Source organism: Halichoerus grypus, chromosome 6 (assembly GCF_964656455.1).
Source record: "Halichoerus grypus chromosome 6, mHalGry1.hap1.1, whole genome shotgun sequence".
Classification (NCBI taxonomy): domain Eukaryota; kingdom Metazoa; phylum Chordata; class Mammalia; order Carnivora; family Phocidae; genus Halichoerus; species Halichoerus grypus.
The window spans coordinates 65,390,803-65,402,998 of NC_135717.1; the positions used below are offsets into that span (position 1 = coordinate 65,390,803).

The 12,196-nt window shown below is 40.7% G+C and overlaps 1 protein-coding gene across 3 annotated transcripts in view; it reads left to right on the forward strand.

The window, feature by feature from the left end:
- Positions 1-12,196, forward strand: part of APBB1IP (amyloid beta precursor protein binding family B member 1 interacting protein) — a 109,934-nt gene that overhangs the window by 58,904 nt on the left and 38,834 nt on the right. For all 3 annotated transcript variants that reach the window (XM_078075257.1, XM_078075258.1, XM_036092297.2), the window contains exons 6-7: positions 2,893-3,052; positions 4,640-4,761. In XM_078075257.1, the coding sequence (XP_077931383.1) occupies positions 2,893-3,052; positions 4,640-4,761 (282 nt within the window). The remainder of the gene's footprint in view (positions 1-2,892; positions 3,053-4,639; positions 4,762-12,196) is intronic.

Consider the following 12,196-nt stretch of genomic DNA (forward strand, 5'->3'; position numbering starts at 1 on the left):
GGTGTTGGTATCATTTTGGATTGCGAATGATGTACACAGCTTACATTACAAAGCTTTTGGAACTGGAAACTCGTGAATTTCATATGTTTGTTCGTTTGTTTTAAAGCTCTGTGACCCAGGAGAACAACTCCATGTGTACATTTTAGCACAGAAGCAAAAAACCTATAAAGGATTTAGGTCTAGGAGATTCTTTTATTTAACAACTTGCAAAGAAAAAAGGAGAAATTATAAAAACCATAAAGTCTTTACTGTAACAGATTAGAAAGGGGAGGTTTTTCCATGCTTAAGTCATTCTACCCTCTATCAAACAGCGTAGATATGAAAAGCGCTCTGTTTGCTGAATCACATATAACTGGGATCTAGCAATATTATGTGTTGGTATAGCTACTCTTCAGCTTGTAAATGTGATAGAAGCTGTGAAGAATAGTAAATATAATTTCTTCTTGCTATAAGTCCCCAGCCTTCTCTTGGTTTTTTTATTTTCTAAGTTCTGTAATTGTAGATATTCGTAACTACATGTGGATTAAATTTAGTTTGCAATTTCTGCCAAAAAAATTTTAAAAAACAACCTTTCATCACTGTCAAATTATGTGGTTTAGGTTTTTGTTCTCTATATAAAAACAAAACAAAACACAAACATATGTTTTATTTTCTCAAGAATCCCTACGCAAAAATGAAATGTGGTCAAACATCATTAAATTATTCCCTCAGGGAGATTAAGTCTTCTCAATCCTAACATTGGCAGTGTTTCTTAGGACACGTAGCTACTCTATAGCAATAATTCTCAGCAGAGAGCAGTCGGTATGCCTTCTACACACAGGAAATAAATCATAGTAAAGCCCGCTATTTGAGGATTTTCTGTTTTTTCTGTGCAACCCTCCATGCTTCATTTCTCAGGTCAGGTGAGTGTATCTTTGACATTGTGGCACTTGGGCCTATCATTTTAAATACATCAAAAGACAAACATACAATAAAAAAAAAAGGCAACTATCCAACAAGAAGTTTCTGGGCTACAGGTTTTATAGGTTTTCAAGGGAGAAAAAAGTATTTTTCAGACAAGCCTGGAGTAAAGGTCTAATGTGAATGATCCTGGGGAGAGGAAATGCACTTTTACTGCCCTGATGTCTGTGTTTTGACTCTCTGTGTGCAGGTGTTGAAAAGAGAAGGCATATATGAGTGCTTCAATTTGTGGTCCCTGCCAGCCCCTCGCCCAGATTTCTATCTCCACCCAGACCCTCAGTTGTTTTCCGTAACTGTGCATAACAATCCACAGGAACTGTGCTCTTCATTCTGTACACTACAGAACGCGTTCAAGATCAGATTGCGTGGAAGTGGGACAGGAGGGGCAGTTTCTCAGCGGCTCAGAACCTAACCCAAACTTTTGGGGAGGAAGAAATGTTACCCATTGTGTGGCCTCTCCAGTCCATCTGTTCACATTTTTCGTAGGGATAAGTCTCACTTGTGAGTAGCCAGCACCAACCCTAGACAAACAGAATAGGCAGAACTTGTCTTTAGCTATTTCACACTTCTCTTTTCAAGTTAGAATAGAAATTCAAGCAAGGGTAGTATCAGGTGGTTCTGACGGACGATGTTTCCGGGCGTCCTCCGCTGGTGTGCGTTGTGTGTGTAGTTGCAGGCACGGCGGGCTGATGGGCAAGCAGCGCTGTGTGAAAAGGGAAGCGCGACACTTCCTTCTGGCCTTGCAATCAAAGATAGACTCCAACTTGATTGACTCTAAACCTACTTCCCACTTAATTAGGTAGGATCAGTGATCTTGGTAAAGAATAAAATAAAAGCACAGGTCTTCCCAGAAGGAGTTGTAGGAAATCTTCCCTAAACATAAATTAAGGCTTAGTGGGCACATTTCCAGTGTTCCTTTTGAAGACTGGATATATAGCACCATTGTAACTGGTAGCACTCATAAATAACAACTACCATAATTAGAAACACACTACAAATACACAGGTGTCAGAGAAAATCCAGACCCTAGCTGTATTACGTCATAAATTAATTCTGTTATGTTACATCAGAATCATGGTCTCTCTGGGGGGGTCAGAAGATTTAATAACTTTGCCAAGTTGCCTGGGAAAAAAACAGTGAAATCCTATGTCTTTTTGAAGATAAGTAAACTCTGCTGCCATCAGACCCTCCAGATTTGGAATGGGATAATGACTAATTTGACTGTGAAATCAGTACAGTAGAATTTTTAAAAACTGAGATGAAAAGTAAATTTGATCACTGATTTGCCTGCGTGCCTCCATAATAGCTTGTTTCTCAGTCTTCATTCATTTTGCTTAATCCACCTCTAATCTCAAACATGTTCTGCTGTGTGGCACAGCCTGTTCGGCCCCCATCAGGCCCCTCAGTGGTCCTGTGTCCCTTGTACCCCTGACCTTCAAAACAATTATAGAGTAACCAGCTTGGTCTTGCCAGTATCTTAGAACCCTCGGGTTGCATGAAATAGGACTCAGCTCCAGCTAAACAAAAGAGAAGAATTTATTATAGACACAACTTTGAATCAAGACATGCTTCTGGGCTCCAGGATGAACCTGGACAAGTGCCAGAAAGATGTCATGAAAGCGGGAAGTCAGCACTTCTTTGATTCTGCTTGTTTCCTGTCTCCTTCACCAGAATGCAGAGCGTCCGAAGGCTGGGCAAAGACTTTATTATGAGTGGGGTTTTTTGGTTTGGTTTTGTTTTTGTGAATTGGTTTCTCGACCTCTATATTCTTAGCACCTTAGACAAGTACTGAGCATCTGAATTCATATTGAGTGACTTTGCAGGACCCATTCTTACTTAAATTTGCAGAGACAGTAGAGCTTTGAAACCTTAATCTCCGTGGCCTTCTCCAGTTGCAGAAATTTACTGGCTGCTCTGTGGCTCTATCCTCAGCTTGTTGTCAAGGTGCACATGAATGATAACAGCACTAAGTCACTGATGGTGGATGAGCGGCAATTGGCCCGAGACGTTCTAGACAACCTTTTTGAGAAAACCCATTGTGACTGCAACGTAGACTGGTGTCTTTATGAAATATACACAGAACTGCAAATTGGTAAGTCCCATCCCCCATAATAGACTGCTCCAAAAACCTGTGGGTTTGCTTTATGATGGGTTTTGGTCTATTATTAAGAAGAATTTGGTTCAAGGTTATCAAGACTTGGCACAAATCACTCCCCTTATGTCAGATTCAGTGCTTGCCCCTTCATTTCTCTGTGGTGAAGAGACTCGGATTGTTGCAAGTGGCCACACCTTGGGGGAGGTCAGCATTATCTTTTTTTAAAGATTTTATTTATTTATTTGACAGAGAGAGACACAGCGAGAGAGGGAACACAAGTAGGGGGAGTGGGAGAGGGAGAAGCAGGCTTCCTGCGGAGCAGGGAGCCTGATGCGGGGCTCGATCCCAGGACCCCGGGGTCATGACCTAAGCCAAAGGCAGAGGCTTAATGACTGAGCCACCCAGGCCTCCCTGAGATGTCAGCATTATTATTGCCACTTCTCTAGTGGTTCCATAAGGAAAACAAAGTGACAGGATGATACCTCTTGCTGCATGCTTAGTAAATTGAGCAGATTGTGGGAGGGCCTGCATATCTGCAGCTAATATCTCTTTAGAGTTTGCTTCTTTAAACTATAGCGTAACTCTGCCATACATCAATGTTCATTTCTCCTCCACCATCCCCACTCACTTTGTCTAGTTGATGAGGCTTAGCCCCAAAGAGCAAAAGACAGGGCGCCTGGGTGGCTCAGTCGTTAAGCATCTGCCTTCGGCTCAGGTCATGATCCCAGGGTCCTGGGATCGAGTCCCACATCGGGCTTCCTGCTCGGCAGGAAGCCTGCTTCTCCCTCTCCCACTCACCCTGCTTGTGTTCCTGCTCTCGCTATCTCTCTCTCTGTCAAATAAATAAATAAAATCTTTAAAAAAAAAAAAAAAACAAAAGACAGTTGGTAGAAATTAATGGAGTTTAAAAAAAAAAAACTAAAAAAGCAATTAAAGAAATATTCTTGTTACTTCTCCTTCTCATTGTTAAGGTCACTCAGAACAGTTTTTTCTCTCAGGAGAGCTTGGTGGAATACAGAATTGCCTGCTTTAGAAGCTTTCAGTGAATTTTTTTTTTTCTGAAGTAAAAGTTCTACACTGAAATCTCTTGAAGTACTTTTTAACTCTCTGAGTCAAATAGAGAAATGAAAGCCTTCCTTTATGTTTAGGTTTGGTTCAGATATGCATACATTGTTTTTAGAGTCTTCAGGGGTGATGTTTTAGAGAACATATCAGATGTCTCACAATTTCATTCAGAGTTGTTTGGCCAATTATTGCTTCATGGTCCTCCTTACGGATAGGATGCTTACCTCCATCTGGGACTATTTAAAGTCAGAAATGCTAATAAGAAAAAAGTGCAGTGACTGGCCATTATCACGATATTGTATGTTCATCTGCCATGTTTTTTTTATGGCAAATAAGTTGACCTGACACTGAATAAGAAATGTAATAGGGGTGTTACAATATGACATCATGTAAGAATTAGGAATTTCTAAAAACCAATGAAAGGTTGGAAGCATTGTGTTTAACTCAGTACTAGCTTATTTCTCTGTTGGAAAGCCTAATGTTTTGGGTCCAAAAGAATGCTTTTTCTTGTTTCATCAGAAAGGATTTTTGAAGACCATGAAAATGTTGTTGAAGTCTTATCAGACTGGACAAGAGACACAGAAAATAAAGTGCTGTTTCTGGAGAAAGAGGAAAAATATGCTGTATTTAAAAACCCCCAGGTAAGATAACTTGTATATAGTTAAACCATATAAAGTATAGAGGATTTTTTTTTTTTTAGTGTCACCTATATACTAACAAACATCATTCACTGTCTCACAAAATATTGCAAATGTATTCCTTTAAAAAAACACAAACCCAACTCTTAGGTCATATGTCAACTAATAGGCCCCTGAAGGATTTAGAAAGAAAAGAAACCCATTTGTTTCTTTGGATTCAGCATCCAAAGCATATCTGTCTGTTGACTAATCCTCTTCTTCTGTCCTTATTTCCATTTGGCTACATTAATTCAAGATACCTTGATGCACAAAGGGTCATCAATGCTTCGTGTTTTAAAGACACTCCTTTTTGCTGTTGTTAATATTTGGTGCTTATTGATGCTGGGATAACTAAAGAGAGCACCTAGAAAATGTAAAGTTTATTGTGATTTAATTCTACAAACAGTCTACATAATAAAAAGCATTGTTCTCCGTATCTGAAAAGGCTTCCTTCAAGTCATATGTACAAGGATGTCACAGAAGTATAGGCCTTTTCCCACTGAGGCCTCCAGCCAACCGTAATTGCGTGAGGGTCATTAAGTCTTTTTCGGAAAGTCAAAGAATGTTAGACACAGACGAGATCATTGGGGACATCCAGACACCTTTATATTTTACAGGTTAAAAGAACCAAGTCCTGGGGTGCCTGGACGGCTCAGTCGGTTAAGTGGCCAACTTTTGCTTTTGGCTTGGGTCATGATCTCAGGGTCCTGGGATCGAGCCCTGTGTTGGGCTCCATGCTTAGGGGGTAGTCTGCTTGAGGATTCTCTGTCTCCCTCTTTTTCTGCCCCTCCCCCTGGGCGCTCTCTCTCTCTAAAACAAATCAATCTTTAGAAAAAAAAAACTAAGTCCCATATCACTAGAGGCAGAAATAGAAGGGTACTCTCAGCTTCCTCATGAGAAAATATTCTTTCCCTTGCACTGTGCTTTTTTCTAGAGTCATCTCTAGGTTCTGTGGTGGCTCACTGACAACAAAGCAATTAAATACTATTGTCTTTGACAAATAATGAACAGTAAAAGTATGGTTGACCCTTGAATAACACATTGGGGGTTCGGGGAGAGGTTAGGGGCATCAACCACCTATGCAGTTGAAAATCTGTGTATAACTTTTCACTCCCCAGAAACTTAATTGCTAATAGCCCACTGTTGACTGGGAAGCCTTACCAATAACATAAACTGTTAATTAACACATATTTTGTATGTTATATGTCTTATATAATGTGTTCTGAGAATAAAGTAAGGTAGGAAAAAAAGTTATTAATAAAATCATAAGGAAGAGAAAGTATGTTTATAGTCCTGTACTGTACTTATCAAAAAAAATCTGTGTATAAATGGACCTTGAGTTGTTCAGGGATCAACTACACAAAGTTTTCAAACCATAACTACCTTCAATGGCATGATTTAATGCCTGTTATTTAGGGTACCATCTCAGTTTCTGTAACAAAGAGACTCCCCCAAATCAGTGGCTCAAACCCGCTAGAAGCTTAATTCTTCCTCACATACCAGTCCAGACACAGGGGCTGTGCCATCCTCAACACATGGCTTCTATCTCTGGGCCCAGGGCAGCCTTTTCACCTGGCCATTTTCCAGTCCTTAGGGAGGGAAGAAAGAGCCAGGGAAGTGTACAACCAGATTTCTTACTAGAAAGACCTAGAAATGACACTTTTACTTCTGCTTCCATCCCATTGGCCAGCACTTAGTTACATGGTGATATTGAGCTACACAAGAAGCTGACAAAAGCAGTCTCTATCTGAACAACCATACACATAACTACAATTGGGAGTTACATTCAGAGTCCCCACCTTCTACAGTTCCTCCAGAAGGAAACTTTCACATTGAGTCTATAAAAATGGTGCTCAAGAGTTGTGCAACATGGCCATAGTATTGTATTAACCAAGAGGAGGAGGAGGAAAATGGGTGTTAGTGGATCTGCAGCTTGCCGTGGCCTCTAATGCATCAGCACACAAAACATAACTGCCCGCTATGAATGTTTACAAAGTGCACATCCCATTTGACTGCCACCCGTGTCAAGATAAATAGTATACCGGCAGACTCACTATACCCTTCCCAGCCATTGATCCCCATTACCAAGATAATCATGATTCCAACCTCTCTGGCCTTGGTTTTTCCGGCTTTTGAACTTTACATAAAATGGAATCATCATTACTCTTTGGTGTTTACCTTCATTCATGTTGTTGCATATGGCAGTCCATAGTTTGTTCTTTTTCTTTGCCCTTTAGTATTCCATTGTGTGATTGTACCAGAATAAGCTTATCTGTTGTATTATTGATGGACATTTGATTTTTTATCTAGTTAGAGGCTTTAACAAGTAATGCTGTTGAGAACATTCTCATACCTGTCTTTTGCTGAACATATGTAGACTTTTTTCTTGTATATATACTTACAAGTACAATTGCTGGATCACAGGTTATGCACATATTTAGCCTTAGGATAAGGTGCCAAGCAGTTTTCCAAAGTGATTGCATGATTTGCCTTCATTAGTATTGTATGAGAATTCCTGTTATTCCAAGTCCTTGCCAGCCCTTGGTGCTGCCATTAAAAAATAAATAAAATTAGTTATTCTGTGTGAATGTGTAGTGGTATCGCCTGTGGTTTTAAGTTGAATTTTCTATTGCCAAAGATTTGAGTACCTTTCCAAATGTTTATTATCCATGTAAATATCCATTTCTGTGAGGAGCCTGTTCAAGTCCTCTGCCGTGATTCTCAGCCTCTCACCGGGGGCGGGGAGGGGATGTGGCTCTCAGAATGTCTCAGCACCTCTTTATGGTTCCTTTCTCTTTTGGATCTTGGCCCCTTGAGTCCTGGTTGCCTCCATAGCTCTCCAAAGCCCTTTGCACAGATATATTTTAATCCAGCTTTTCTAGCTATTTTTGTGGAGCTTTGGTCTGACTGCAAGCTACTCTGTCATAGGAGGAAGCAGAAATCCTCCTGCTGAATTCTTCTGGATAATAATATGTTCTTAAAAACCATATAAGTATGTTCTTCTAATTTACAATCACATTTAAAGACCATAATGGAAGTGGAAGCATTTTTGAAGTTGCTGATTTTAAGTATTTCCATTTTCTCAGTGTTTGATTGGATAATCTATCTTCTGGTCAGTGCTCTGCGTGAATAGCTACTTCAGCATGCTGACCTTAGGGCTCTTGCCTTGTTCTTGAAGTAGACTGTGACCATTCCCATGTTGATACCATGACTTCTAAAAGGGAGGCTTTGTAATTTTGAAATACCCACAGTCCCTTTGTAAAACCTGTATGCTGAGACCCTTTGATAGTTTTTAACAGGAACATTTTTTTAAGTTTACACCAAAAGAATAACAAATCCTAGAGAAAAGTATTTCCGGAGGAAGTTTCTTATGGAAACAAAATCTGGAGATTCTTTTGTTTAATTGCCTTAGATTTTCTCCTCAAGCAGTATCTCAAGCAGTTAATTCAAAAATCCAAATCCATCCTGTATTTCATTTGGGTTGTTAGTTATTTTTAAACATAATTGTCAACATTTACATGTAGTGGCGCATCCCAGAACAGAGTAGTGCCTACTGATATCTGCTTCCACTCCCTAGTCTGGGCCACATCTGTGAGCCTACAGGCTTGATCTTCGGGCCCAGATGGATTAGGGTGCTGTCTAGGAACTCTTTCAAGGGTTAGTTAGAAACTGTGCACGAAGAACTAGTTTTAACCAGAAATTATAAAAGGAAAAGGCTAAGACTCTGAACGATTTATTTGTTCTTCTCAAAAGGTTTCAAAATATTGAATGTCTTTCCCAGGTTGACTTATATGATGAACCTTTAGTGGAATTCACTCCATTTGCTTGGCTTTAGCAAACGTTATGGAGTATCTGTTTACACATGTAACCTGCGCTATTTGTGGAGGATACAAAAATGAAGATCATCTTTGCTCTTCCAGCTTTAAGAGGAGAGCGGTGTAGGATGCAGACTGTGGCATGGTGCCATCTTAAGATGAAGTCCCAGTGCACAAAGTGCTCCTGACAGTACAGAAGAGCTTTAGTGAAGGTGTATGCTGAGAAGTTTAGCTTTGTAATTACTATATTAGTTCATAAAAACCCAAGGTTAGAAGGTCAGTGAAAGTAGGAACTGGGCAGTCAGTTAACCCCTCAGACCTCACCCTAAGGAAAAAATATCCTCCGCACAGATGCAAAGAGAGTACAGCTCAAGGCAGACCACAGATTTTGCCTGTTGACAGTTACTGCCTACAGAACAATCTTGCCCTGATTTAGTATGAGTGAAGAGGAAAAACCAACATTGTGTTTATGACAAAATACTGCAGAACCTGACAGGAAATAGCATCTGAAAGACCTTCTAGACAATATATCAATACAATTAATGAACTGCAGGATTCAGAAGAAAATTGTAGAAAATTGTTATCTTCAGTAGAAGGCGGTCAGATATGGTCCAAATAAACCAAGTAGAAAAGGCAACTAAATAATAGTAAAAGAAAAGAGGATGGGAGGGAAAAAAAGGGAAGTGGGATCTGAAGGGGGACATGCACCCCGATTTTTATAATAGCTTTTTTTTAATAGACTTTATTTTTTGGAGCAGTTTTCAGCTCACAGTAAAATTGAGAAAATTCCTGTGTACTCTCTACACATGCATAGCCTCCCCCCGTATAAGCATCCTCCACCACAGTGGTGTATTTGTTACAATCAGTGAACCTACGTTGACATGCCATTATCACCCAAGTCCACGGTGTACATTAGGGTTCACTCTTGGTGGTGTACAATAAGCTTTTTTAACATTTGGGAAATTTTACATTGTTCCTTGTTTTTCCCCATGAACTATTCCCATTCTGTTTTCTCCACAAAGATTTCTCCTACTATAATATATTTCTATGTTTATAAGTCTCTTCTTGATCTCTTTCATACTTCTCTTCAACAAATTGTTTATAAATTGATAAGTAATTATTTATATCCTGTCATCATAAGGCACTTAAGTGTTAAGAAATTACACAATTGGTTAAAACAACTTAAAAACATTAAAATCATAAATATTGGTATTAAGCTTAAAAAAGAAAAATCTGGGGGGAAACATCTCTTAATGAGATAATAGATGAAACCGTTTTCCCCCTCTGATTTGTTCCAGGATAAAGGGATGAATGTTCAGGATCAATTATATTGCTGTTTTTCGTTTCTATAAAAGTTAAGTACTTTTTATCGGTATCAGTGTGAGAAACCTTATTCCCATAAATAAGTGGATGAGAATAGAAGAGCTTTGTGAGAGCAATGCCATTCCGTTTCTTGAACTCCTTCCAAGTTATCTGTCACTGAGGGATCAATGACGCTTCTTTTAATACACCACCTGACAAGATGATTAGGTGCCTGCCTTCCATTGTGTAGAAGCAGAGTTAGAAACCACTTGACCTCCAAAAAGATTTGTTTTGAGTGGTGAGCCTTTCCCTCTCTCAACACCTGTGTTTCAAGTTGGCCCTTTGTTTGGAGCCTTTGAACTTCCCACCCAGGTCAGTAAGATTCTGTGTGGCTGTAAGGTGTGCCTTTCTCGTGTGAAGTGGGAAAGGGGCCTTCCGTTCTCAGGCAGGTCCACTTTAGAGAAGACTACACATGGAAGTTGAGGATGTGGAACTTGATGCCCATGTACCCTTCAAGGGGCTTCAGTACATGCTCCAAGGGGGACACAGTTTAAAGGCCCCTGGCCTTGAATGGTGGCTCCGGCTCCCCCAGAGTTAACTGTCTCCCTACTTCTGAATCTGTCACAACTACTCTAAAATAATGATTTGTGTCATTTTCATCTTCAACTATCAGGAGGCTCAAAGAGGGTGGGTGCTATTGAACTTCTTGTCAACCAGTAAGGACACTTAGCTAACTATAGCCAGTGAAGTGTATATTGTAATGGGAACAGACTAGGAGACTCTGGGAGCCTCCAGCAGGAGGGTCTTCCAGTTCTTGGGGTCAGAGGCAGCTTTCCTGAGGAAGCAATGTTTCTGATGTCCACCAAGGGAATTGAGATGAGGGAGAGAGGCAGGGGGGTAGATTCTAAGCCATAGTGCGGGATTATCAAGGCCCAGAATCAAGATTGTATGCCATGTTCAAGGAGTAGAAAGGCCCACTGAGGCTGCTGTGGAGAACGCTGTGGGGACAGTGGTGTGCCCGGCCGGGTTGGTGGGCCTGCCACACTGTGCTGAGAGTTTTCAGCTTCATAAATATGGCATTTTCTGTCCAAGTTTGCCTTCTACAAAACTGCCTCTCCCTGGAAAGCATTCTCATGGAGTGGCCAAGATTGTGGATCCTAAAGTTAGATGGGTGTGATTTGAATCCTGATTCCATTGCTTTTTAGCCGTGGGCCCTTGAGCAAATCATTTAACTTCACCAAGTCTCTATTTTCTTGTCTGAAAATGGAGATAATTTGTTTTTAGAAGTGTGCGGGGAGAATTAAAGGCTATCATCCACACAAAGTGTAATAATTATCATTATTTTAGTTTGCTTCATTGTAGAGAATAGTCTGGAGAAGAGAAGCAGTGGAGGCACGCGGGAGGGTGGTAGCCACTCTCCAGCAGTTGCTCTCAGATTAGGGTGATCACAGTGGAGCCAGACCAGACTTTGATCTAGGACAGTGGTGTATAATCGCGGAAGTTTTGGGCAAGGACTCAAAGAAGTGTGAATAGGAGTCTAACCTCAGGCTACCTGAAGTTGTTCAGGACACACTAAGGGGGTAAGGATTTAATCCCTAGGTTCCCCAGGATGCCAGGTGTTTGCTCAAGATGCTCAAAACCAGCCAACATTTCTTGAGCATCTACATTGTCCTAGAATAAAGCCAGGGAAGAGACTGTAGGCAAGATACAAGGGCCTATCTGCCGGATGTAATGGACAGAAGGAGCAGAAGCATCTAGGAACTAGTGTGAAAATAAAAACAGCAACCAGCATTCTTTAGGAAGTGAGGTCCATGCAGAGGACAAATGAGTGACATGGGGACATTCTGCTTGGCTGTGTGCCTGGGGGCATGGGGTCAGTAGCCAGTGAAGTATAGCCAGGATACTGTGGGCTGAGGAAGGGTATTTAGCACTGTATCCTAAGCACTGAGACAAAGTTGTCAGAGATGGGGACCTGTTCTAGCCCAGGTCCCAGGGTGTAGACTAAAGGCTGTAGGCTAATGGGCAGGAAAATCCAGGATGAGGAAGGGGAGATGTCATGTTCTACTCATTAACAACTGTGGCTGTTCTATAACTGAGAAAGTTTCCCAAGGTTTCAAATGTCCCAGAAAATTAAGCATCTTCTCAAAGAGAAAGAGTCTGAAGAAATTCTTTTATATTTCTATTTTGCATTTCAAGTAGGCCTGATGACTAGGAGAAGAGAATAAAAAGGATGGGGTGGGAGGCAATGTGGAATCCCACAGGGAATGGAGGACAGGGCTCTG